Source organism: Sebastes umbrosus, chromosome 1, assembly GCF_015220745.1.
Source record: "Sebastes umbrosus isolate fSebUmb1 chromosome 1, fSebUmb1.pri, whole genome shotgun sequence".
In the NCBI taxonomy this organism is placed as follows: Eukaryota; Metazoa; Chordata; class Actinopteri; order Perciformes; family Sebastidae; genus Sebastes; species Sebastes umbrosus.
The window spans coordinates 34,152,306-34,180,063 of NC_051269.1; the positions used below are offsets into that span (position 1 = coordinate 34,152,306).

A 27,758-nucleotide genomic window follows, 5' to 3' on the forward strand; every position below is an offset into this window, starting at 1 on the left:
TATCGAATCATATCATCAGCATGACCTTATCTCTCATTTGGTTCTGTATTTTTAAGGGCTTTGCTTTTGGTGCAAATAGTGCATGAGTGTTCAAAACAACCAACATTGACTTTCCTAAAAAAATTCAGCATGTACTTTTAATGTCGTTCAATAAATTAGGATTGATTGTGCTCCCTCCGTTTAATAAAGTAATTAAATACGGGACTGTTAGTGTGATTGTTAGTGTGGGGCGCAAATTATGTACAAGAATGGGGTTATTCTCAGTTAAAATCTACATTTTGTTTTTTTAAAGAAAGATTGAAATAGCTTCTTAAAAAGAAATATAATTTTTAATATCATGGCATTAAAATCTGTTAAAATCCAGGCAAGGCGTGATATCTGAAGAGGTGGGGGGTCAAAACCATTTGAGTCAACTTTGGCGATGAACTCGAGCTGAATTTGTTCAATTTGTAAATTTAAACATCAGTCATTTCCTGAGCTGACCGACTTATGACTGACCTGAAGCCCTGCGGTTAACTGACATCATTCATCACAACTGAGTGCATAGCCTCAATTGTGACCTCATCTGAGAAAATAAAACAAACACTGTAATTCAAGTCTCAGCGTCCTCACAGGACAGCCTTAAAGAAGAAAAAAAAATAGATCTGAGCAAACCTGGCATGGCACACCTCCACCATTTAAGTAACAACGCATCCATTATTGAGGAAAAAAGATGTTAGCAACAGCATTCGAATCAAAAGAGACATTCTTCGGCATCAGTGTTCATAAAAAGGGAATCATTCTTTGAAAGTGTGACAGTACAGCGTGGTGATGTGAGGCCGATGTAAAAGAAATAAGAAAAGTGAATTCAGTCAGAAACCAATACAATCTACAAGAAATACTGACGTGCGCCTGTAAACAAGAAAAAGAAATATGCTGGGTATATGTTTTACTTGTCATTGTGTGATTTGGCTTGTCAACATGATCAACATTGCTGCAGATACTGTAACAGACCGTCAAATAAAAAATCATTTTAGAGATTCAACATAAAAGCTTGACCAATTATCCTTAAACTGTATGCTGTAAAATATTAGTTCTACTTTGCCAATTTCCCGTTATAGTCCAGCAGTGTGTTGAACAGTAAAATAGCTTTCTTGTGCTGAATGTCTTAACGAACGGTCTCAGAGCTGCGTAATAACCAAGTGAGTGAAGGACTTTGGCACTCGGCAGATAGAAGACAGTGATGTGATGAAACATTGCGTCTTCTCTGCCAGCTTATGCTCAAACACACACACTGAAAAAATGAATGGCTCCTGGTATTTAGTGTGTGTGTGTGTGTGTGTGTGTGTGTCAACCTGAGTCCACGAGCTACATCACAGAGATCCTCATCTCCAATCGTGACATTTGAACCCCTGAAACTTAAAAAAAAAAAAGGGGGAGAGATTGTAAAGTGGCTCAATAAATCTAAATCTGATGAATGGCTCAATCCCAGGGCGTCAAATACAGACGCTTTGTCACGGCCGTCGGTGTTTAATAAGGGTGCTTTGTGTGGCGGTATGAAATGCGCCGACCTTTCCATTAACTGCAATGCAAACCCATCCGTGGCAAAAGTAAACCCTCAAGGAAAGTGCTGCGGTGACGTAGTTTAAAGAGCGAAAGAGACACACAGGGTGGGTGGATGGGTCCAAAAACACAAGGCTTTCATCCAGGAGTTTATGTCCCGTGCATTAAGTTTCACTTTCACGCTACAATCAGCTGTTCGTTCGTGTCCCGTGTTCACAGTGTCATTTTCACGTAGTAATTTTAAGCCCAACCATGTGATTATTTTTCCTAAACCTAACTAAGTGTTTTTTTGTTGTCTAAACTCAACATTATGTTACTGCAACTGAAAAGTGACGCTGACGGCCGTGACAAAGCGTCAGTATGTGATGAGTCGGGATGAGAACGTGTTGCTATGATGGATGTCTAAAGAGTGAAAAACAGTCCAGATTTCATCTGTGAGTGTTCAGGGTTCTGCTACAACACGTTGTTGCTACAGCGCGGCTCTGGCCAAAGCCAAACAATGTTTAAAGTCTCTGTCCCTAAAAAGTAAATAATAAAAAAAAAAAGAAATCCAAACATCATTACCGTGACTCTGGATGTGTTTTTTTACATTAGCCTCCAAAGCATTAGATTTATATTCATATATATATTTATATATTTATATATATATACCAATAAAATACATTACAGGTGCCACCCGAAAATGCAGCCAAACTCAAAACTGTGTCTGAAACCAAAGTAATAAGATGCAACACAGTAAGTATATATACAATGTGGGGGGGAGAGGTGGGAAGCGAATAGGGGTGAAGGGGCTGTATTAACAAGACCAATATTACAAAATATTCAAGAAGGCATCTCAGTTATTTTCTCTGTCCGTCTGCGCTGCCCTGTCCTTCGGGGCCGAGGCCTCTGTTCCCTTTTCCTGCGGGCAGTTCGTCCCATCCACCGATCAGGTTGTGATGAGTCTTTTTGTTTTTTAAAAAAATCCATCAGATGGGGAATATGCAGCTTCCTGCTTGGTAATGTATGTGTGTGTGTTCTGGTGCGTGCATATGCTTGAATGAAGTGTATGCGGACATCCATCCATCCAGCCATCCATCAATCCATCCATCCATGGCAGGTCCCTACTTGAAGTTGGCGTAGTCAGAAAAGGCATCGATATACTCCTGGACCACTTTGTAGCAGAACTCGTACTGCTCCTGAGGACGCGGAGGGGACAGGAGAAACAGCCATGTCAGTTGGAACTATCATTTTTTTAAAAATCCATCACATTTCAATCACTGAAGTCAGTGATCCCTACCATACCATAAAGGCTTACCGTGCAAACAGCAGTACAATCACACAGCTGTAGTTGGAGTATTGATGCATTATGAAAGTTCCTAAAACACTGTTTTGCATCTAGATGTCAAATACAGGAGAATATACACTAAATTGGAAAAAAGAAACTCCACCTATCCACCTATCAGCACCTCTAAAGCTAACATATCCTTTTCCTACCAACATTATATACATAGTGTTTATGTAGGTTTTTTTAAACAAGGGAAAACCCACTAAAAATAGGCGATAGACTCCTCTCCCATTGTGAGTATGCCGTGCAGGCGCACTGGCCTTTCTGTTTTTTTTTTTTACCTGCTGTGTTACGTTTGATGTACCTGGCACCAGAAGCGGGGTTAGTAAACAGTGAAAACGTTACGGTGGTTACTTCTTTTATCTGTCCCTTATTCAGTCTCTCTTTCAAACTCTCAAACCAGAGTTGGTGATTGTTGAAACAGTGGAAAGACTAACAAAGACGTTTTTTTATTTTGTTTCTGTCGAATTTGAATGAAATCTGTTTTACGACGATCAACAAGGTAAAATGATGATGTTGTTGTCGGACTGGAGTCTGGTGGCTTTTGAGGAGAAACATAGTAATTGTATGTTTTGTACATTAATAAATTATAACAATTATCCAAATCCCTGTTCATCTTATTTATTACATATTCACTTCAACAAGCGTCACATAGCATCGGACGGAAAAAGAGGTGAAAATTATTAAGCTGATTGTAACCTTTCCCACTGAAGACAAAAGCCAGATGTTAGTGGGTGTTGGTGTTTTTTTTGTCCAGGGGGAAAGGGGCTTAATTAACACGTTACATCTAATTTGAGTAGGTGACGAGTCGGATCATTACTTAACTGGGACCAGTAACCTTTTTTGTTGCCTGGCAACTGGACTCAAATTGTTTGTTTTTTTACACTTTTGTTTTTCATATGGAATAAACAAGTTATAAGATGTTAATTGGAGCTAGGCTAGCTGTTTCCAGTCTTTATGCTAAGCTAAGTTAACCAGCTCCTAGCTCCAGTTACATATTCACCATACAGACATGAGAGCGGTATCAATATTCTCAGCTAACTCTTAGCAAGAAATATTCATCTATCCCAGCAAACATACTCTTAGGCTTTGGGATCAGGTGTCCACATCTACTGGTTCCACAGTTAATAACTGTTAAATGACATGAATCCTATTTTCAATCTGCCACCAAAATCTCACCAGTGGCTCTCTTTGGCTAGAGCCCAATTTGACTGCCAATAAATATTAATGGAAATACCCAAGTTGTTGAGATACCCCGTGCAGACAAATACACTAACAGTGGTGAAAATAAATCCTCGGCAGTGGTAATAAATCAGGCTTTTGTTTCTTAATTCGATCTGTTGCTTCTTGAGGGGAAAAAAAGGGCAACGTGCATTTTTGAAAAGGGATCATCACGAGTTCACGAGTAAATGTGAGAAATGTCTCAAATGTCTCACATGTTCTTTTCAAAGATTAACTCGCTGCTTATTGAGCCCTGTGACGAAGGAATAATCAAAAAGGTTGAAAGGGCCTCTCACCAGTGTCTGCACCATGTGTGGTCTTTGCAGTCTGAGGCTCTTGACTGTCTGGAAGACATCCAGGATGCCCTCTGCCTTCACCCTCTCCAGGACTGTACTCAACGCACAGAAAGTCCCCGTCCGGCCGGCACCAGCACTGCACACACACACACACACAGACACACACACATACACACAAGTAAAGATGTATTCCTCAATATACACACTGCAGTAGGCATGTGCAGAAATAACACACAAGAGGCTTTGTTGGGAGAGCACATGTTAAAGAGACGGAGCATAGCAATATTTCTGGGAGCTGTTAAAATGTCACAAGGAAGAAGAGAACAATTCTTCTGAGCTGTTTTTTCCTGCTGCGACAATTTCCTAGACACACACACACACTCGCACACGTGAAACAGTAACACAAATTTGTTGTTTTAACTTCTGGGTGGAGAAGGCTGTGTGTGTGTGCGTGTGTGTGTGTGTGTCTGTGTGTGATTTACCTGCAGTGCACAGTAATGGGGTGGTTGCCAGACTGCTGCTGTTGTTTCTGCACCGCAGCAATTATGTTGATCATGCCTTTGCCGTCGGTGGGGATGCCCACCTCCGGCCAGCCGTGGAAATGGAACTGACGCACGGCTCGGGCCTTGTTCTCCTGGAGAGATGGACGAGGGGCAAAAAGGAAGAGATTAGGATATGTTTTATAGTTAGTATTGCAAAGCTCGCTGCTGGTGTATAATCAGGGCTTCAAAAGGCATGATATTAAGAGATAATATTTTTGCCATCTCTCAACCTGCAGTGTGTTTGTATTTGGAGCATCCGCTCGTTTCATTAGCTGTGTTTCTTTTCAATTGGCAAGCAAATCTCAAGCAAATTTTTGAAATGTTGTAAAAAAAATAAGGTTTTCATCAACTGGTTTGGAGCGAATAAACTCGGCTACAGCACAGTTTCATTAGAAGTTGGCGCTATAGGGTTGCATGGTTGTAATAGTAACTAGTAAACTAGAACAAGTTGAGGTTGCGAACCAGAAATGAAACAAGTTGGCTTGGCCATCTAACCATCTACGAGAGAATAAGAAGAGAGGTCTTCAGGGATTTGTTTCAGTTGAGTCAGTTTTAATTGTTCTTTCATGTTAGCTAGTACTGGTCATGTTTCATGTTGTCCGGAGACGAGCATTTGGACGTTATGGAAATACTATCCAAGAAGACGCCGACAGCAGAAACAGCTGATCAGTCATGGGAGTTAAATATGTGTTCATTAAATAACCCATTTAGCGTATCAACTCTTTTTCAATAAAGGCAAAAACCACCTCAAACAAGCCTAAACACTTTTTTTTTTTCGTAATTGAAGAAGTTGTATCTATTTTTGCTGTTCCCATTCAGCTTTTATCTAATGCAATACTTCAAAATGCAAATAAAAATGTGTTAATGGAAATATGGCAATTGAGTAGTTCCTTACCCTGTTGTTGGTGACCAGGAGGTCACGCACCGTGTAGCTCTCGCTCTCCTCCTCCCTCTTAATCTCAATGGCGATGTCCCCGTAGACCACCAGTCCATCACTGGGCCAGTACTGGGCACACTTTTCCTGCAGGGACCCACAAAGGAGACGGTCAAATTACCACGCTTAAAGACATGCCATCTATCCATCTATCCATCTATCTATCTATCTATCTATCCATCCAGTTCTGGCCACTGAGACCCACGGGATCGCTGGCAATCCCGACCGACATTACTGTCTTTAAGGGGCTGTGGCGGGATCAGTCTTAAAGCTATGAAACTAGAAAACCTAAGGAATCCATTGGTACCACCTATGTCATGTTAGCTTGTTGGGAGGCTAAATAACGCTCAAAATAAGCTAAATTTTGGCAAGGGAAAAACTGGCATGGCTATTTTCAAATTTAATCTGATTCATGACTAGAACAATTTGACACACAGTGCTGAGCTGCACCTCAAATTAATCTTCAGGTTCCCAGCTTTCAGATGATGTACACCACTACTTTGTTGTATAAACTACTGACCTGCTATCGCCCCCTAAAGACCCCCTGTACCTTCCTAAAAAAAAGACAAGAATGGGTCTATTGTGGGTCTCTTAGGGTTAAAGATGATTTCCTGGTATGACTGTTCAGCTTACAGACACTAATACATCACATGTTCTTAAAGATCTGACATGACGAAATGCTGGAAAACCACTAAAGATCAAGACATTCAGATCAGATTATTACCATGTTATACAAGACCGGTGGCGTCAAGTTATCATTGAGTAAATCATCTAATATCAATATTCTATTTCAGCCAGTTATTGACCTGATATCTAATACTAGTGTTGTATCCGCACACACACACACACACACACACACACACACCTGCCCTCTCTCCTCCAGCTCAGTGAGCATGACTATGGAGCAGCTCCTCCACTCCCAGATCATCCTCCAGAAGTCCTCGATGGTGTGCTGCAGCGGGCCCTGGCTCGCCATGTAGGAGTCCTTCTGGCGGTAGCCCTGTGGCCAGACGCAGGAAATGACAGGAAGTGATGTCCACGGAGGGATGAATGAATGGAGGATACAAAAATAAACAGCAGAGAGGCAGACGTTAAACACCCGATCGATTGCTTGCATTAATGAAATGAAATGATCCACTCTGGTCCAGGTGCTTTTACACTCACGTCAATGAAAGAGGCATTGACGTAGTCGGTGTTCTCCTCTCCTCGCTTGACTGGAATGATCACTCTGTTGAACTCGTCTGGTGGAAGCAAGGACAAACATTAACCTTGACTGATGAAAAGCTTTAAGAGTCGACTATACATCTGCATTTCATCATGGCGTTCATCACTGTGTGTGGCCACGATGATGCTGTATAAACACACACAGCTCAGCTGGGATATAACTACACCACTCACATGGAATGATCTGCAGGACTCGGTTCTTCTTCATGTTGGCGGGCAGGTTGCCTGTTCTCATCTTGTCGTTCTGGATCTTGATGGATGTCAGCTTCTAGAAAGAAGGAGACTTAAGATTAGGGCAGTCAAAGTTAACGCACTGATAGAATAATTAAATTAAATTCCCTTTAACGCCACTAATTTCTTTAACACGTTAACGCAACTTGCACTCTTGCAAGCTAGAGTGAAGATACTGGCACCATAAAAACTCCAAACTTACACTAAATTCTGGCGAGGAAAAACTGTCATGGCCATTTTCAAAGGGGTCCGTTGACCTCTGACCTCAAGATATGTGAATGTAAATGGGTTCTATGGGTACACCACGAGTCTCCCCTTTACAGACATGCCCACTTTATGATAATCACATGCAGTTTGGGGCAAGTCATAGTCAAGTCAGCACACTGACACACTGACAGCTGTTGTTGCCTGTTGGGCTGCAGTTTGCCATGGTATGATTGGAGCATATTTTTTATGCTAAATGCAGTACCTGTGAGGGTTTCTAGACAATATTTGTCATTGTTTTATGTTGTTAATTGATTTCCAATAATAAATATATACATACATTTGCATAAAGCAGCATATTTGCCCACTCCCATGTTGATAAGAGTATTAAATACATTTTCAACAGATAAAATTAATTTAAAAATATAGACAATCGTGATTAATCGCGATTAAATATTCCAATCGATTGACAGCCCTACTTAAAATATGTCAGATAAACTTCAGATTAGAGGTTGTCCGATAGTGGATTTTTAAAGGCTGATTTAATAACGTCAGTTTGGAGCAGGAAAAAGCCAACAGCCGATTAATCGGCCGATACCCCACCTTCTCTTTTGGAGACTGACTCTATCAAACTTTAAGTAATAATTAGGCCTACCTAAATAAATAGCTTATTATAGCCGTTATATATTTGAGAGACAACTTTTGTGGTGAAAAATAAACTAAAAACGGGTCAGATATGACAAACCACTTGTCTGCTCACCGCAAAATCAGCTGTTCACCATAAACGCAAAGGTTTAGCCCACATCTAACCCTATCAGCAGAAGGACTAATGCGTTGAAAGGTTTTTGGAGTTTTTATGGAGTGGAGAATTGCTTTCTGAAAAAATTATCTCTGATATAGTCTACACTGAAAAACCTAATTCAGAGTTGCTCGTGCATTCGTTGCTGGAGTGCCAGCGCTTCCATCCTTCCCGACACACACACACACACACCTTGAATTCAGCCTCCAGACCACTGCAGCCAGCTCCAGGTGCGGGGGCGTAGAGTTTGGCCAGGTGGGACTCCAGAGAGGTCACCTCCAGCTCTGTGTCTCCGTACAGGTAGTGCTCTAACAACGCCTGGAAGATGAACACGTACTGCATCTGTGGGACAGAGAGAAGGCAACGCAAGTTTATATATTTATATATATATAGCACATTTCGGCAACAAGGCAATTCAAAGCGCTTTACATAAAACATCAAAAGCATCGAGACAAAGTGCAAAAGAAACATTATAAAAAGGACATTTAAATACAATTAAAAGAGTCATTAAAAATCCAGGAGAATAGGAAATAAAAAATAGAGTAAGACGGGTATAAAATGCAAGAATAAATGTTACAGTGCAGTGTAACTTTGCACACAATAACACCGGACTTACATCAGTCTGGACCATCTGACAGCGCTGGGCTCTGATCCTGGTGACGAAGCCGAACACGTCCACCTTCCTCTCGGTGTTCATCATGTCCAACATGGCATCGATCACAATGAAGGTACCCGTCCTCCCAACGCCCGCACTGACGCACAGAAACAGGATATGTTATGAGTCATCATGCAGACAAAGACGCACTAAACTAAATAGAGCAAAAGAACGCTTTGATCCACTTACCTACAGTGGACCACGATGGCCCCGGCATACTGCGGGTTATAATTCTTGACCTTCTTGAGGAACTTGAGCATGCCGATCGGGGTGAAGGGCACCCCGAAGTCCGGCCAGCTGGTGAAGTGGAACTGGGTGACGAGCCGCTGAGGCTTCTTCCCAGACACATCTCCCACCTGAGATGCAAATAAAGATGAGGGTCATCTAGGTTCTCACTAAACTTAAATCACAGCACATCCAAAGTTTCACATGTAGTTTTAGTCTGCAGTGTGTGCCCTGATTAAAAGATCTTTGTTGATACACACTACACCAGTGTTTCTCTTGTATGTGTGGAGGGTAAACACAGAATAAAACAATTATATCCTGGTACAAACATTAACAGGATGCAACCCGGTCTCGCCTCGGGAAGGCGTATAAATAGCACAACATTACGTCATGAGGACGCTTTTTAGGCTTTTTTTCACATGTCATTTGTACGCCACGCAACAAAACTAGGGTAACGTCCGCAGTTAGGTTTAGGAAACAAAAACGCTTAGTTAGGTTTAGGAAAAATGTCATGGTTGGGCTTAAAATAAGTACATAAACTAAGTAAAATATGTACGAAAACAACGTAACATATTTTTTTATTGGACGCTTAATACCTTGCGCGCTATTGTGTCATTCATTCACGTTTTTATGCGACTGGGCTGCAAGATATTACCTGCTGGATGCAGAACTTGCGGATGGTGTAGTCCACCAGAACCATTGTGTCTTCCACAGACACGCGGATGTTCCCGTATGTCCAACAGCCCTGGTCCGGCCAGTACTGGGCACACTTACACTGAAACACAGAGAGTTTATTCAACATTAATAACAGCCTCAATTTATTTCAGAAATGGAAAAAAAAACAGTGATAATACAGATTAGGTTATCAGAAATGAACGATAATCTAATGATGTTGTATCTATGACAGAATAAGTATAGAGGAAGAATCAGAGGTGGGACCAAGTCAGTGTTTTGCAAGTCACAAGTAAGTCTCAAGTCTTTGCACTCAAGGCCCGAGCCGAGACGGTCAAGTCCTAAACTTTGAGTTTAGAGTCCTAAACAAGTCATAATGCACTCTTCACCAAATCAAATACCATTTTAACAACAGAGTAACTGACTGCCAAACTGGCGCTCAGTAACGTTAGTTCATGGTTTTCTCCATGCTGTTAGATTGGTTCAGACAAAGTGAATGTGGGGAGTTATGTGAGGGTCACTTGCCACTCAGCAGGCTGGTTGGGTTAATCATCTCTGAGGAGGAGCAGCTGTGGAGCCTAATTGTCTCTGATGAGGATCAGGTTGTTGAAGCCTATATCTACTCCTGGTTTCAGTGCTGACTCATTGTCTCTTTGTCAGAGGGAGAGTGAGAGTGCTGTCCTGTTTTTGCTCCATCAGTATAGGGGGTGTGTGAATCTGCAGAAGTACCACGTGAGCCTATCTGTGGGATTCGCTCACCATTTAGTTCTTTTCTCAGAGCTGGAGTCTCTTAGAGTGGGTTAGGTCTGTGTGGCCTGCCTTCGCTGGTTCTTTTGTTTAATTTATGTTCTAGTCAGGTGCTAGGCAGCGGTGTTTTAATTTGAGTCTTTTCAGTATACATTGAGTGTAGGGAGCCTTCCTTTTAGGCCTGTTTTCATTTGGTGTTTCCCCTCCCCCTTTAAATGGCTTACGATGTGACTTTTAGATTCCTCTGGTCCGCAATTGCGTCCTTTTCCCCCGTTCCCCTGCCAAATTAAGTGTGAGATAATCAAATGTAAGTTCCAATAATATTCACAAAAAATAAAGAATCAAGAGTTCAACAAAAACACAATTTTTCGGGGTTTTAGCAATAAACAACAAAAAATAGAAATTCAGTTTAATTCAGTTTTTTTACCCCACGAGTAAATCCTGTTACCGAATAAATCAATAAAGGATCTCTCAAAAAATAAATAAACCCAACATCTCTGACGATGTCGGAGTCTTTGTACGAGTATTTTCAAATCAAAAGGCTCGAGTCAAAGTGAAGTCACGAGTCATTGGTGTTAAAGTCTAGCTGCAAGTCTTTTTATTTTTTTATTTTGTCAAGTCGAGGTTGAAGGTGATTTTGTTACTTTGTGCTTTCAAACAGGGTTATCCACTTTTTTACATCTAAACTGTGGATGTATATTCTATACAAAATGCACACACGTGTCCTTTTAAGCTGTTGTATGATATTATGAAAAACATGCATCGTCATCCCTCCTTGCTCTCCTACCTCTTTCCTCTCCTTCAGATTGGTCACCATGACGATGGTGGCTGTGTTCTGCTCCCAGATCATCCGCCAGTAGTCATTTACTGTTTCCTCCTTCGGTCCTGAGAGACACAGACAAGATACAGAAACTCAGAGAGGACAAGTAATGAGCTAATAATCAGGTAGTTTGTTTCTGCACACACAATCCTTACCTTGAGCTGCAATAAACTTATTCTTCTCTTGGTAACCCTGCGGAAGAAAGAAGAGACGTTAAGATGCAAAATATATATTTAGAGCAGAATTGTCTCTTTTGTGGCAAAATGCTGCACTTATACACACGTTAATAAAGGAGGCGTTGATGAAGTCAGAGTCTGGGACTCCCTCCAGAGATGAGAGATGCACCCTGGAGTGATCGTCTGAGGAAGAATGAAGCAGGAAACACATTGAGGAGAGGAAAAATAAAAGAGGAGCACAACGAGAGAGGGAATGACACTACTGCACTACAGTTTTTCCATCTTAAATATAACTCAGTTAATCACTTTGATTGTCAGCTGTCTGATATTTACTACAACTGTTCTGGTAAACGTTTCTTGAAATAGCAGATAAGAACTCGGTGGCATTGAGTGCTGCTTTATTAATGTCAGTCAGTGTCACAGTGTGGTGGGTTCTGCCGTCACTCACATGGCAGGATGTTGACGTATCTGTTCTTTTCTTTATTCTCTTCCTTGGAAGCGGCGTCACATGATGCTTGGATGGGGCAGACTGGCAGCGCCTAAACACACACACAACACAAAAATACATTTAGATAACGAGGAGGAAGAGCAGACAGATCAGTTTCAAATCTCTTTGTGTGACCAAGAACATCAGTCCTATTTAAAAATGAAATACTGTTATCATGTTAACAACACACATATTTTAATATTGTGTTAATAATCCAGCGCCTCTTTAATCACACTTTTGTACAGTTATGGTTACAGACTCTCTCTCCACATGTATTTTGAGTGTAATTTATTTGCCAAAAAAGAGACAAAATTCAAAATAAACAAAGTTAAAAATGAGTTTGACTGATAACTTTTTTTTCCGCAATAATAATGTTATTGTGAATTCTTTTGGACTCGATGATCGTGTTGTGAAAATCAAACATTTTGTGTGAATGTGCTGCAACAATAGGCTGATTATCTGACAAATGCAATAAAGGGAGAGCTCTAGAGCTGCAACTAACGATTATTTTCATTGTCGATTAATGCACTGATTATTTTCTCGATTAATCGATTAGTTGATGGTCTGTAAAATGTCAGATAATGAAGAAAAATGTTGATCAATGCCCAAAGATGACGTCCTCAAATGTCTTGTTTTTTCCACAACTCTCAAAGATATTCAGTTTACTGTCATAGAGGAGTAAACAGTTGGCGATTAGTTTACAACTAATCGATTAATCGTTGCAGTTCTAGAGATCTTCACTATTATATTGGAAGCTTATTATTTCAACTGTTTATTATTACTGTGATCTAACTAGACTCCCCCATCCGCCCCCCGAGCTCTTTCGAACTACGCTCTAGCTCCGCCGCTCTAACTAGCTTTGTTTGCGGGCGTGCCAAACTAGCCGTTATGCAAATGCATAACTTGGTGACATCACCACGTTACGGAAGGGACTTCAAGCGAGGTGTTCAGGAGCAGTGTTTCTGTGGGGGAGAGTAACTTCCTTTGGACTTTTGTAACTTTGCAGAACTTTTACATGCACAAACAAACTATACAACACACTAAAGGAAAGGGTTAAAGCATAAACGCATAATAGGTCCTCTTTAAATCTAATTATATATTTTATTTTTTCAGATTTGTTGAACTTCTAATAATCTTTCCACGAACCGTCTGGCGACCGAAATTCCCCGCTGGGCTACTTGTTGCCCCGGTTGGGTCTCACTTCTTTTGGCTAGAGGGATGTGGGTTAAAGGTGAATACCAGACTCAGGATGTTATCAGACCAGGGTGTGTGTGTGTGTGCGTGTGTGTCTGAGTGTGCCATACGTTAAACTCCTCCCTGAAGAGCTTGTTGTCATCGGCCATGCGGCGGTTCATTTCTTCCTCGAGCTTGTCGACGGGAAGGGGCGGGTACTTCCTGTTTGTGCTGGGCGACCGGGCCAATAGCGGGACGCTCTGGAGTTCTGCGCCGGGCGGGCAGCAGGAAGGGAGGAGGCAAGGAGGTGAGGAGAGGAGAGGAGGGAAGGAATGGGAGGGGTGAGACAGGTGGAGATAAAGACATGGGAGAGAGGGGTATGAGAAAATGAACCATCAAGTCCTGACTTCATCATGTGGTGTCGTGTCTAAAGGTGGCCACCAGAGGGCGATGTGAGTCAACCCTGTGACTATCTGAGGGAGCTGACTGCAGCCCTGTTGGTTAGGTAATCACAGCGAACAAAAGCCTTCTGCCAACAGTCAACCAGTGAAATGTTATCGGTGAGAGGAAGCAACATCAATCAAGTCTTATCAGGAACAACTCACAGTAACAAGTTTGGTCAAGCCGGCTGTACATATTTGCTGATACGACCCAAAACAAATAAATTAGTGCCAAGTGTGTATGTAGACACATCTGCCGAGACACACAAAAACACACACAGAAACACTGATGCATGTGTGGGTGTTTTACCTGTGTCATCTGATCTCCCATTGGTCAGTCTGAAGGAGTTTGAATGGCTTCCCGCCTGCTTGTACTTCTTGAACCTGTCAATCAATACAGATCAAAGTGCATATTAATACACAGACACACACTGTCTCTCTCTCTCTCACACACACACACACACAATGTCTCTTTCTCTCTCACACACACTAACAAATAAACACACATTGCTTTAGTCTCGCAGCTGAATGCCAATCAGTCGTTGCCATGGTAACAGGAGCACCTTAGGCCTTCGCCACAGGTCTCGAGCTATAGCGAGCAGCAGCAGCAGCGTGTAACATCGACCTGCACCAACCTGAGCATGTAGAGGATGATGATGATGAAGATGATGACCAGCAGGGAGGACAGGGCCACCATGACCGCTATGATCGGCATGTCGTCAGACTGGTTGTTGTCTACATCGGAGACAGGAAGAATAAAATGATTTGTACCACACATTTGATTAAAAGAATAAAATCAAAAAGTGTGTGTCAACACTTAAGATGAGTCAGTGTTTTGGTTCGACGCTGGTGCCAAATTCCATTGCCGTTACCAAATTATTAGCTTATTACACAATTTCACATAAGCTTGGGTTGTTATATGTTAAATGTGGATGTTTTATTAGCTTACTAATGGGACACATTTTATCAATCAATAATAATGTTTCTTTAATCTGTGTAAAAACCAAAGTTACTGAATGCTGTCACTGCGCACAGCCAAGAAAGAGTCCATCGTATATCCACCCATAAAACCACAACAGAACAAGATATAACTTGTTAATTAGTGAGCTGTTAGGTGGATTTTGTCACATTCGGAGGAAGCGAGTTTAGCAGTTTCATCCCTGCTTTTTAAATCTTTATGCTAAGTAGGGCTGCAACTAACGATTATTTTCGTTGTTGATTAATCTGTTGATTATTTTCTTGATTAATTGATTAGTTGTTTGGTCTATAAAATGTCAGAAAATGGTGAAAAATGTCGATCAGTGTTTCCCAAAGCCCAAGATGACGTCCTCAGATGTCTTGTTTTGTCCACAACTCAAAGTTATTCAGTTTACTGTCATAGAGGAGTAAAGAAACCAGAAAATATTCACATTTAAGAAGCTGGGATCAGAGAATGTTTTTCTTTTTTTCTTAAAAAATTACTCAAACCGATTAATCAGTTATCAACATAATTGGTGATTAATTTACTAGTTGACAACTAATCGATTAAACCTTGCAGCTCTACATAAAAACACAAACATCCAACAACCTTTTCACTAATTTAACAGCATGTGGTAATTTTGAAAATCTGTCTCCTGTCAATGTGTTTGTAAGATCAGTATATGTAGATTATATCACAAAATTGATATATATTATTATACAAGGGCGGCAACTAACAATTATTTTTCATTGTAGATAGACCGGTCGAATATTTTCTCAATTACTCGATTAGTAGTTTGGTCTCTAAAATGTCAGAAAATCAGTGTTTCCCAAAGCCCAAGATGACGTCCTCAAATGTCTTTGTTTTGTCTACAACTCAAAGATATTCAGTTTACTGTCACAGAGGAGTTAAGAAACCAGAAAAAAAAATCACATTTAAGAAGCTAGAATCAGAGAATTTTTACTTTTTTTCTGACTCAAACCGATTAATCGGTTATCAAAAATAGTTAGCGATTAATTTAATAGTTGACAACTAATCAATTAATCGTTGCAGCTCTACTTTAGAGGTGCTGTTATGTGGATTTTGTCACATTCGGACGGAGCGAGTTTAGCAGTTTCATCCCTGTTTTATAAGTCTTTATGCTAAGTAGGACTACAACTAACAATTATTTTCATTGATTAACCGATTAGTTGTTTGGTCTATAAAATGTCAGAAAATGGTGAAAAATTATGTCTTCAAATATCTTGTCTTGTCCAAAACTCAAAGATATTCAGTTTACTGTCATAGAGGAGTAAAGAAACCAGAACATATTCACATTTAAGAAGCTGGAAACAGAGAATTTAGACTTTTTTTCCCTTAAAAAATGACTTCTTCTGACAAGTCAGATTTTCAGCTTGTTAACATGTTAGAATGAATGAATGTGGGTAAGAAAAAATAAGCCACGGTCGTAAAGTGACCTTTGCCTCTTTCAACACCAGCCTGCATCTTTCCTTCCCATAATGGTTGTCCATGTTAATATTTCAGTGGCTTTCCGAAAGAAAAAAACAAAACACAAATGGAGATGCGGAACGAGAGCAACAGGCTGTCCTTTGGAGCGAGCAGATAAATCACAGTTTAACTGAGGCTCGACCCTCTGCTTCTATCACTGCTTATACCCCAGATGACAGCAAACAGCAGTGATGGTAGAAAATACTAAAATATTTACGACGAATTCTATATGATTTATTTAGAGTGTAAATATTATACGCTTTTCTGTCATAAAGCAGAAAGCATGTGGTGTTGCTGACTGGTGAAAAAGCACTGTGGTCACATAAATGTAACACTACAAATTAGATATTACACAGACCAAGTTATCTATTCTTTGTGATGATTACAATAGCTGACCAATTTGTCTATGTTTCCATCGTGAGGTGAAGGCAATCCTATCCTATAGTCTTCCTGGTGACCTTTCACTGTTAACACAAAGGACTTGATGAGATTTGCCTGAACAACAACAGGAGTTTGGTGCACAACAAAACTGGCTGCCGTTTGTGTGCTGATGACCGGCCTGGAAGACACAACAAAAGAAGAGATTCCTCTAGAAAGCTGCACCGTGGTGGTGACAATGCAATGACAAAATCAGCTGTTCCACGGGCCCGACTCAAAATTCAAGAAGGCTCTTAACGTTACAGACAAAAAAATATGCTGCAAAGAACGCATCATTTGACTTCATATGCACTTTCCGGGGGGGAAAGTTGTTTGGAACGCCGCCCGGTTATGTTGCATTTTCAGGCACAATTCCCAGGACTTTTCAGTGTTCGACCTCGGACAATGTGAACATTGAACGGAGCAGGAGCACAACGGGGCGGCAGGGATCATGTGGAATTGACGCAGCCTTGACGAATCTAATGCCATCTAGAACTGCTCACAGCGCTCTTCACAAACACACACAAGCTCCACAGACGGCCAGAGGGAGACAATAGAGGCAATTACATAACACCTACGAACCCAAAGTGATTATGTAATGGACATACCGTATTAGCAGTGCAGGCACATCTGTTGTATTTATGTTGACCAGCTTCCCCGCAAGTCCTCAAATACACACTCAAGCAAATCTTGTTTAACCAACGACATGGATGATTCACAACGTACCTGCTGTTATTGTACTTGATAATAAAAAACATCTTTCCAAATCAATCAGCTACATTCAATAGTGATTTGTGTATTTCTCTCGAATCATGTAATATGAATAATTAATGTAAAAAAGAAAGGGGCGTGGGTCGTGTTTCACTTACAAGGATATTACTAGGATGGTCAGTACACAGACACAAAGCTGCTAAAAAAACATGAAGCTGAATAACTACTTGAAATTTCAGGTATTTTCTTCAGCTTTAAAGTGTTGAAGTCAATTGTAATGCGAAAAAAAACCTAAACTCAAAAAGGTAGCATTTCATGAAATGGAGACGATGCATATATATAGAAATCAGGGCTGTGAAAGTTAACGCTAATTTGTTTTAACGCCACTAATTAACACAACTTGTGATTTTTAGGTTGAAGCGGGCTCAGTTTTAAAGCTAGAGGGAAGATACTGACATCATATGAAACTAGAAAACCTAAAGAACCAGTCATACTGGCTTGTGTGTAAGGAGGTTAAATAACGCTCCTAACTTGCGCTAAATTTTGACGAAGAAAAACTGTCATTGCCATTTTCAAAGGGGTCCCTTGACCTCTGACCTCTAGATATGTAAATGTAAATGGGTTCTATGGGTACCCACGAGTCTCCCCTTTACAGACATGCCCACTTTATGATAATCACATGCAGTTTTGGTCAAGTCATAGTCAAGTCAGCACACTGACACACTGACAGCTGTTGTTGCCTGTTGGGCTGCAGTTTGACATGTTATGATTTGAGCATATTTTGTATGCTAAATGCAGTACCTGTGAGGGTTTCCGGACAATATTTGTCATTGTTTTGTGCCGGTAATTGATTTCCAATAATAAATACATACATACATTTGCATAAAGCAAGCATATTTGCCCACTCCCATGTCAATAAGAGTATTAAATACGTGGCAAATCTCCCTTTGAGGTACATTTTGAACAGATACAAAATGTGTGATTAATTTGTGATTCAATATTTGACAGCCCTACTACAAAAACCTAAACTCAAAAGCAGCATTTCATAAAGCGAAGGCGATACATATAGAAATCCTCCCTCAACACTGTTTGTTTTCACATAAAAAAACAGCTTTTGGCCGTCTGGGTCGTCTGGTTCGGTGGATTCTTGTGGATGACTGGTCAAATGCAGGTGTGTCACGTCAGGATATTTCCAGTGCTGCTACAATGGAGTCTAAAAGCAGAAAAGTGTCCGACTATCTAAAATATTAAAAGGTCGACTATTGACCAGAAAAGCTCACTTGCTCGCTCTTTCTAGCTATTGCTGCTGCTGCTGCTCTGCCAGGCTGCAGGAATAACACACGGCTAGATGGAGCAACAAAACAAAACCGCTCTGACACTCTTATGAGGTTCTACATCAATCTGATGTTTAAGTATTCTAATGAAGTTTTATTGTTGTATCCAAGTACTTTTACTTTAGTTAGGCCGTGTTCACACGTGGCATCGAAATGTGTCTTGATATGATCTGATGACAAGTGGCGGCAGCTCTAAATACATGCTTCAGTGCACCCAAAATGTGTTGAGAATTCAAACCAAATTTAGGAGGGACGCATTAAAGGACTGACTAGTCTTCTTTATAGTGTGTGCAAAGCAGGAAAAAAACTCCCAGACACAGCTGTATACAGCTGCTCTTCCAGTGACAAACAACTTGGATGAGAACAACCACAACACAACAGTCATCAAGTCTATTATTTTCTGTTAAGCAGCAACTGCAGTCTTGCCACAGCGGATATCCCGTCACGACACAATCTGCAAATATCTGGGTACAACACACAGGGTCTGAATATTGCCTTAGTGATCTCCCACACTTCTCTGAATGACTCTGAACAACTGCAGTGAACGTGAGAACGGTAACTAAGTGATACCCACGCCATGGTGAGTGGGTGTTTTTCCATTCAAGATAAAATGAGTCACAGCCTCTCCAATCACAACTCAGCATGTCTTTTCAGCTTCATGGTGTCTGGGTCTGGGTCTATTGAGGCTACCGTTGGTGGAGCGCCTGGCATCTCTGTGTCTTCTATGATTTGTCCCAGTAATGAATGTAGAAAGGTGCTGCGTGCTTATAGTAAGTTTAGACACAAAAGCTGGGTTTCCACCTCCACCAGTCCTGGTAATTTTAGTTCTGGGACAACTTTTCACGGAACTAAAAGATTCCTACAGTCCATTGTTGTCTGCGTTTCCACCGCGGTCTAAAGATTAGACAAATTAGTCCGCTGACGTATGACAAAGCAACATGACATGGGACGAGGGCTTCTGGTGGTCGCGGGGGTAAACACGCTCTGCAGCCTGCAGTTCAGTGCGCCCGTCCGTCATCTAAAAAACGAATTTGGAAAAAAATAACCGTGTCTGTGTCTCCTATCGACCGGCTCGCCCGCCGATCTCTCTCTCTCTCTTTCTCTCGGTCTTATTCAAAATTTGCCGGGAAGCGGACAGCAAAGCCTAACTTTACTTTCTATGTTATCAAACAAAGACAAATGCTCTCCCCTCGTCCTAAAATTGGTCCTAAATCGATACTAGAGTACTTCCTTGTTTATAAATGAAGCGGTAGACAAGTTGCAACCAGTTGAAGCCGTTGAAGCAGTGGCACTGTGTGTATGTTTGTGTTTCACCAAATCAGCGACGGTCATTCCTGCAAACCCCACCCTGAAAGTTCCGGTACTTTCAGAAAGTGCTACCAGGACCTTTTTCAGGGGTAAAAAGGCCCAGGAACTTAATTTAGGCTAGACTTTGATCAAAACGCAATTAGTTGCTCAAAAGGTTAGAAACTGGGCTAATCTCTTGCTATTTAACTCTGGGGATGGTGCTTCAGGGTGGATATTCCCTCCAAAGAAGTCGAGAGAGATTATGTATTCTCACGCTAAATAAACGGACACGCGGTGTCCTGAATATGCACCGACACTCACCGTGTGGGCTGGTGTCCGAGGTGAACCCCATCCCAGATTCTGTGGTGGCCAGCGTGTCCTCAGTGACTTCAGCCCCTTCTGAATAATCTGGAGATGGGGTTTCTGGAGGCAGGGCTGTGTTCTCGTTGTCTCCCCCCGCTGGGGTGGGAGGAGGGGGAGGCTCGGTGCTCGGCGGTGCCTGAGGGGCATCGGTGGGAGCTTCAGGTGAGGGAGCCGGGACCGGTAACAGCCGCCCGGTGCCATCAGGACCCGCTGGTTGTGCATCCCCCTCGCCAGCTGGGCTCGTGGTTGTTGTGGTTGTTATTGTCGTCACCGGGATGTCTGTGGGGGCGAGCGTTGTGGGTGGGCCTGTGGTAAAGTTGAGGGAGGGTGCGACAGGAGGGTCTGTGGGTTTGGCAGTGATATTTGGAGGACCTGGAGAGAAGAAGACAGCACAATATAATGTCATTCTTCACTGTGAGCCTTTTAGACTTAAGAAGGTGAGCAAGTAAAGGAATTTGGACGTGGTTCGTACTTGTGATGGGGACATGATCCTGGGCTGAGGCCCCGAGGGCGACGCCGAGCAGCAGGAGCAGGGGACACACACCCATTCTGCCCTGCATGCAGGAGGCACAAGAGACAAGAGAGTATTAGTAAAAAGAACAACCTCAAATCTCATTGAAATCAGTTGCTGAATCAAGAGATTCAGGGTTTTACGTGTTGTATAATATAGTTCTGTAACCCTCTATCCTAATCCCACATGCTCATTTTTGGAAGGTAATACTCTTACATTTGAAATGAAAATGAAATACTTGCATAAGGTTAGTCTGTGTGTGATAAACGCCGCTTACCTGAAGAAGCGAAGTTGGCATCAATCACTCATTCGCACAGCGTGGTCCTACAACGCAAACAGAACACATCATCATCATTTTTTGCTTTTACAGTCTAGAAAATATTATCATTTATTTATTAAATCTGACTCCTTGCAAAAATCTTTTTTTGCAAGATCAGTATCAGGATGAATAATGTAGGACGGCATTCTGAGACACACAGGAAGAATTATGCGGTCTATTCAGAGACACATGTGTGAAGATGGCATGCTGAGTATTTTCCCTAAAAGTTTTATTAGGGCTCGGAAAATACTTCAATATTATCTGGCGACTTCCAGTGGAATCATACCATGTTGATATGCTCATTAGGGGTGTAACAATACGTATCGATCTGGATCGATATGTATCGATTAGGGCTGTCAATTAAATTTGCGATTAAAATATTGAATCGCGATTAATCGCAAATGAATTACACATTTTTTATCAGTCCAAATGATACCTTAAAAAGGGAGATTTGTTAAGTATTTAATCCTCTTATCAACATGGGAGTGGGCAAATATGCTTGCCTTCTGTAAATGTATATATATATATATCTATAACTGGAAATCAATTATCAACACAAAACAATGACAAATATTGTCCAGAAACCCTCACAGGTACTGCATTTAACATAAAACAAAAATGCTTAAATCATAACATGGCAAACTGCAGCCCAACAGGCAACAACAGCTGTCAGTGTGTCAGTGTGCTGACTTGACTATGACTTGCCCCAAACTGCATGTGATTACCATAAAGTGGGCATGTCTGTAAAGGGGAGACTCGTGGGTACCCATAGAACCCATTTTCATTCACATATCTTGAAGTCAGAGGTCAAGAGACCCCTTTGAAAATGGCCATATCGTTTTTTTCTCGCTAAAGTTCAGCAGAAGTTAGAATCGTTATTTAGCCTCCTTCCCGACAAGCTAGTATGACATGGTTGGTACCAATGGATTCCTTAAGTTTTTTATAGTTTCATATGATGCCAGCATCTTCACTCTAGCTTTAAAACGGAGCCCACTACAACCGAAAAATAGCAAGTTGCGTTAAAGCATTAAAAAAAATTAGTGGCGCTAAAACAAATTTGCATTAGAGCGTTATTATGGCATTAACTTTGACAGATAGGGCTGCAACTAATGATTTTCATTGTCGACTAATCTGACGATTATTTTCTCGATTAATTAATAGTTTGGTCTCTAAAATGTGGTGAAATGGTGAAAAATGTCGATCAGTGTTTCCCAAGGCCCAACACGACGTCCTCAAATGTCTTTGTTTTGTCCACAACTCAAAGATATTCAGTTTACTGTCATAGAGGAGTAAAGAAACCAGAAAATATTCACATATTCACATTTAAGAAGCTGGAATCAGAGAATTTAGACTTTTTTTCATTAAGAATGACTCAAACCAAATAACTGATTATCAAAATAGTTGCCGCGTAATCTAATAGTTGACGATCGATTAATTGTTGCAGCTCTAAAAAAAAAACTATAACAAAGCATTGTGCTTATATTGAATTCAACCATAGCTCTTCTCTTCATCTCAAAAATGTGTTGACGGTGATACATTCATCACCAGCAGCATGACCAGAACAGAATTAGTGTCACATTTAAATTCCTGCAGTAACAGTGAATCAGCACTTAGACGCTCTTCACCAGCTGAGACGGAGACGAGCGAGTCGAGGCCAGAGGAGAAGACAGACTCGGAGAAAGCACGACGGCGGCCGGGTGGTCGGTCGGTCGGCCTGGCTGACTGTCAGTCTTTCGTATAATCCCAGAGGCCAACAACGCTGTTGTCTCCCTCACTGTTCTGTGATAATCCCTGGAACCTAATCCCATGGTCTTGACCCTGGAATAATCCAGCCCGTCTGCCTCTGCTTACAGCGAGATACAGAGATACTCCAGCGCTGCACCGAGCCAAACACCGCAGCGCTAACCACACAAAAAACGATGCTTTACATCAGGGATTATTGCATCAGTGGGCAGAGGATAAATTGGGCGCTAAAAGCTCTAATAGTGCCAGTTGCCAATCTTCTGGTGTTGTGGACTAAGCTCATTCATTGCAGTACTTACACTCTGGTTTTAGCAGAGCGCTGTTTGGCTCCGGCTGCAGCCTGAATTGGGGCATGATGAGCAACTTCTGTTGTCAATGAGGATGCTATTAACCTACAAATCCAATTGTTGCTATCCCTCCCTCCCTCCCTCCCTCTCTCTGTGTCACCCAGTCATGCATCCATTTAGTCTGCTTCCAAAAAAACAACTCATGCCTTCAGAAAAGTGGACAATCGAAAAAATGTTGACAGATTTTAGTACATTTATCAAAATGCTAGAAAAGGCCCTTTTGGTACACACTACCGGTATTTTGGAGAAGTTTCTTTTGGCACACTTTTTTAAAGAGAAATAAGAGCAGGAAGTGCTTCTGTTCTATTCATAGACATGCTTCTAAATTTGACAGGAAGGTCTTACATCAAGACCGTCTCTCTTGTTTTGAATTTGTCTCTCGGGATGCAACTAAAAATTATTTTCATTATTGATTCTGCTGATTATTTCCTTGATTAACTGACGAATCGTTCAGTCTATAGAATGTCAGAAAATGGTGAGAAATGTGTTCGCCACAGTTTCCACGAAGCCAAGGTGAAGTCTTCAAATGTCTTGTTTCGTCCGACCAACGGGTAATCAGTTTACCTTCGTCACATACTGACGCTTTGTCAGACCCCTCGGCATCACTTTTCGGTCGCAGTAAACACATGCTTAACATTGTGAATTAAACAAAAACACTTGCTTAGTTTCAGGCTACAAAACTACTTAGTTAGGTTTAGGAAAAAACAACATTTGTACAAATTTGTTGCCTATTCATTATCTGTCAAACAACTAATTGATTAATCAAATAATTGTTGCGGCTCTAATTATGTCTTAACCACAACAAAGACAGGAAAAAACAGCCTTTACACACCCTTTGCATTTTCACAGTTAATGAGTGTGCAAGTACATCGGTGTCCTGCTGAGCCAAAAGTATTTTAAATTCATATATCAGATAAATCAGTGAGGGAGAGGTTGTGGGCAGTGGTGGAAGAAGTACTGAGATCCTTTACTTAAGTAAAAGTAACAATATCACACTGTAAAGAATACTCTGTTACAAGTAAAAGCCCTAAATTCAAAATTCCACTCGAGTAAAGGTACTAGAGTTATTACCAGCAACGTGTACTTATAGTAGCAAAAGTCCTCAACGTGCAAAATGGCTTGAAGAATTATGAAAACTTCAAGGTCCCGAAAGATTATATATTTTATTATCTTATATACACAATAATAACTTATTATTGTGTGCTACAAGATAACATGTTTGGAGGGGGACTTCAGTGGCTCTTACAGGGATATGGGCCTTTAATATAAAACAATGCATAATATTTAAAGGGACTATTTGTAACTTTCAGAATTGCTTGTTAACAGCGACACCTGTGGCCGTTAAGTCAACGAAAATCAGTGTCGGGCTCGCTCTAAATACACCTGAACGAGCATCGCACAACACAGTGAGGCGACACACGTCAGCTAAAACCACAATATCACTCTATATTTCACCTGATTGGCAGTAATGTTAGCTGACCAGACGAAGGTCTCTCCATGAATCAATGCTGATCCTAGTGTTGGCTTTTCCTGCCTCAGCCTCCAGGAAGCAGCGGGGCTCCGCAGCGAGTAACGTTATCGCCTCCCGATCGCAGCCGGAGAGAACAGGGGAGACACCGGCACCCGGTCGGAGACGATAACGTTTCTCGCTGCGGAGCCCCGTCACTTCACAAGACAGGGAAAACCTCTGTTGGTCTGGAGGAGCTGCAGCATTTATTTCTGCACAAACGTCCACTGTACATTTACTAGATATTCTCAGAGCTAAACTAACTCTCCTGCAGTGTGGAGTGAGCGCGCGTTCACGTCTAGAGGTGGAGCGAGACAGCGAGGACGCACGCGGTGTGACCCGGTACATTTATACGCTTAAAAAGTTACAAACAGTCCCTTTAATAAGTTGATCATATGTTTTGTTTGTAAAAATCAAAGTAACTACAGCTGTAACACAAATGTAGTTAAGTAAAAAGTACAATATGTCCCGCTGAGACGTAGTGGAGTAGAAGTATAAAGTAGCATAAAATGGAAATACTCAAGTAAAGTACAAATTGTACAGTACGTACAGTACTTCAAAACAAGCAGTATGCACTATATCTGCACTGTGTGCAAGTCATAAATCAAAGTGCATGTTGCTTCCTTCCTTCCCTGTCAGGTCATTTAGACATAACACACTGTCTACAATCCCCTGCTAACCTAAAAAAAAAAACACATCACAACCCTAAACCTTGCCTCTACTATCCTCCCCCCTCAGTACTCATTAAAAGGAGTGACTCAGCTATAACGGACGAGCTCGGTGATTGGTACCGTTGTGTGTGAATTAGCATTATAACGGCATCTGGCGTGTGTATTAGGCTAACTTCAATGTTCACATCAACAAGCTTTCTTTTTTTTTTTTTTTTTTCGTGTAACCTTTCCTTAATGAAGCATGACTCATTGTTCTCTGCGTGCCATCCAGGGGAGGCTGGATGATGTGTCACTGTGTTGGTGTAAGTGATATAAGCCGGTCCTGTTGCTAACCTTCACTTCACAGATGCTGCAGCAGCCCGAGAGGTTTTTATCTAGAGACACTGTAGACCCGGGAGAACAACTCCCTGGAGATGCATCTTAATGTGTTTCGGCCTCCTGGGACGCAGCAGTCTTCCAGCGTGTGTGTGTGTGTGTGTGTGTGTAAATGCATGCAATTCTTTTTTCAGCCGACTTATGTGTTGGTAGAGGACATCATTAATTTAAGAGGCAATGGGCAAGTGCTTCTATTTGTGCCACTTTTAGGTTTTGTGCCGTCAGAGCTCTCCATTAAAAAGATACTCCGGGTGACGGGTTGCTGTAATTTACACTCCAACGATGGAGGATGCAGGAGACATCACAAATAAACTGTTTCCAATTATTTGTTTGGATGTGTAATTGCATTATTAGACGGGACATTACCATTTTAATCACTCTTATTTAGTGTCCTGATCAGGCTCTTATAATGCTCGTATAATGGCTAATAATAAACTTGTTGACAGATCAAGATATGCTTCTCTTCTTGATTTGATCTCATGTGTCATAAACAGATTTCATTGGTAAAACACTTGTCATCTTTAGTCAGCTTCCTTTCAATCCAGCCTCCCACTCGGCGTAGTGATACTGTAGGAGAGTAAATATCTTTCCGAAGGTTTCATCACGCTATTCCCCGCAGAGGAAACATGTACTTGCCCATCTATTAGTGAATGAATGTACTCAAAAAGGTAGTCACGCCACTCCACGCTCTCCTGACTTTGGGCTGGTGTTGTGCAACCATGTGAATATTTTCTCAGACAAGGAAGAGCACATAAGAGCGGTCCACTGGGATAGGCTGCCCTATGGCGAAGTGCAAAACTGCCACAGCTTTCTTAAGACTATGACGAGCTACAAGCGATAGAAATCAATAGTGTGACTGGAGGGAATAAGAAACACAAAAATGTGACAGGACATTTGCTCCCATTTTGATGGAAATCAAAAATGACTTCTTTCTTTTCCATCCCTTATCTCCCAGTAGTTTTATTATAAGCATATTTGCAGTATCAGAACCTACTGCACTAGCATATGAATGACACTGGGATGGACTTAATACCAAAATCTGTCCAAAGCATTTAGTGTCAAAACATTTAAAGTATTGAATGCCTGGGCAGATACTTAGTCCTGTTTGCTTATTCTATGATCAGATATTTCCTGATCTGCACTGGGAACTTTTCTAACTGTATTCTATCCAAACAAATAACTTTAACAACACAAAAAAATGACATATATTGTCCAGAAACCCTCACAGGTACTGCATTTAGCATAACAAAATATGCTCAAATCATAACATGGCAAACTGCAGCCCAACAGGCAACAACAGCTGTCAGTGTGTCAGTGTGCTGACTTGACTATGACTTTGCTCCAAAACTGCATGTGATTATCATAAAGTGGGCATGTCTGTAAAGGGGAGACCCGTGGGTACCCATAGAACCCATTTTCATTCACATATCTTGAAGTCAGAGATCAAGGGACCCCTTTGAAAATGGCCATGACAAATTTGTCCCTAAACCCTAAATAACAGTTATTGACTCATATTTACTCAGAGTACATCAGCAGGGAATGTCTGGAGGCTTTGTAATGTTTGCTGAACCTCTGTGTCAGTAATTATAAATGCTAAAATGTAATTAGCAAAATTAGTATTCGTACAGAAATATGTGTAATGTTTGCCAACATTAGCGAACATTAGCCTCCATGAGCTACTTACTGGTCGTACCAGACCAAGTGAGGCGGTAGCAGCAAAACACCGGTGTGTTTTAAACTGATGTTTCATTTGTAGGAGGAAAAACGTACTATTTCTTTTCAACAGTCTTGCTTTAATTGTTGCAGATGTTTATGAAGCTTTCGTGATGTTTCTGTTTCTTTACTCTGGACCTACTTTATCTGATTACATTTGATCAAATATGTCAATTACGTTATGTCTGCTCGAGATAAAGAAAATCTTTAGAGAGATTTTGCAAAGCGTTTCTTTGTACTGTATCACAAAGACAACAATATACATGGAAGCAAAATGATGCATTCAATTACAAAAACAT

The 27,758-nt window shown here is 41.2% G+C and overlaps 1 protein-coding gene across 3 annotated transcripts in view; it reads right to left on the reverse strand.

Moving 5' to 3' along the window:
• Nucleotides 1-2,152: 2,152 nt before the first annotated feature.
• The window catches only part of ptpra (protein tyrosine phosphatase receptor type A), a 34,680-nt gene continuing 9,074 nt past the window's right edge, over nt 2,153-27,758 (reverse strand). The window contains exons 2-23 of one of the 3 annotated variants that reach the window (XM_037769926.1): nt 21,062-21,108; nt 20,746-20,827; nt 20,232-20,645; nt 14,351-14,450; nt 14,026-14,099; nt 13,407-13,543; nt 12,064-12,154; nt 11,722-11,798; nt 11,595-11,631; nt 11,407-11,504; nt 10,844-10,897; nt 9,856-9,975; nt 9,165-9,331; nt 8,937-9,072; nt 8,513-8,662; nt 7,261-7,351; nt 7,027-7,103; nt 6,728-6,862; nt 5,824-5,949; nt 4,869-5,020; nt 4,387-4,522; nt 2,153-2,720 (exon numbers count right to left, since the gene is read on the reverse strand). In XM_037769926.1, the coding sequence (XP_037625854.1) occupies nt 2,646-2,720; nt 4,387-4,522; nt 4,869-5,020; nt 5,824-5,949; nt 6,728-6,862; nt 7,027-7,103; nt 7,261-7,351; nt 8,513-8,662; nt 8,937-9,072; nt 9,165-9,331; nt 9,856-9,975; nt 10,844-10,897; nt 11,407-11,504; nt 11,595-11,631; nt 11,722-11,798; nt 12,064-12,154; nt 13,407-13,543; nt 14,026-14,099; nt 14,351-14,450; nt 20,232-20,645; nt 20,746-20,827; nt 21,062-21,082 (2,550 nt within the window). In that variant the 5' untranslated portion in view covers nt 21,083-21,108 and the 3' untranslated portion in view covers nt 2,153-2,645. Of the gene's footprint in view, nt 2,721-4,386; nt 4,523-4,868; nt 5,021-5,823; nt 5,950-6,727; nt 6,863-7,026; nt 7,104-7,260; nt 7,355-8,512; nt 8,663-8,936; nt 9,073-9,164; nt 9,332-9,855; nt 9,976-10,843; nt 10,898-11,406; nt 11,505-11,594; nt 11,632-11,721; nt 11,799-12,063; nt 12,155-13,406; nt 13,544-14,025; nt 14,100-14,350; nt 14,451-20,231; nt 20,646-20,745; nt 20,828-21,061; nt 21,109-27,758 lie in introns of all 3 variants that reach the window. The other 2 variants (XM_037769918.1, XM_037769934.1) reach the window with 2 other exon arrangements.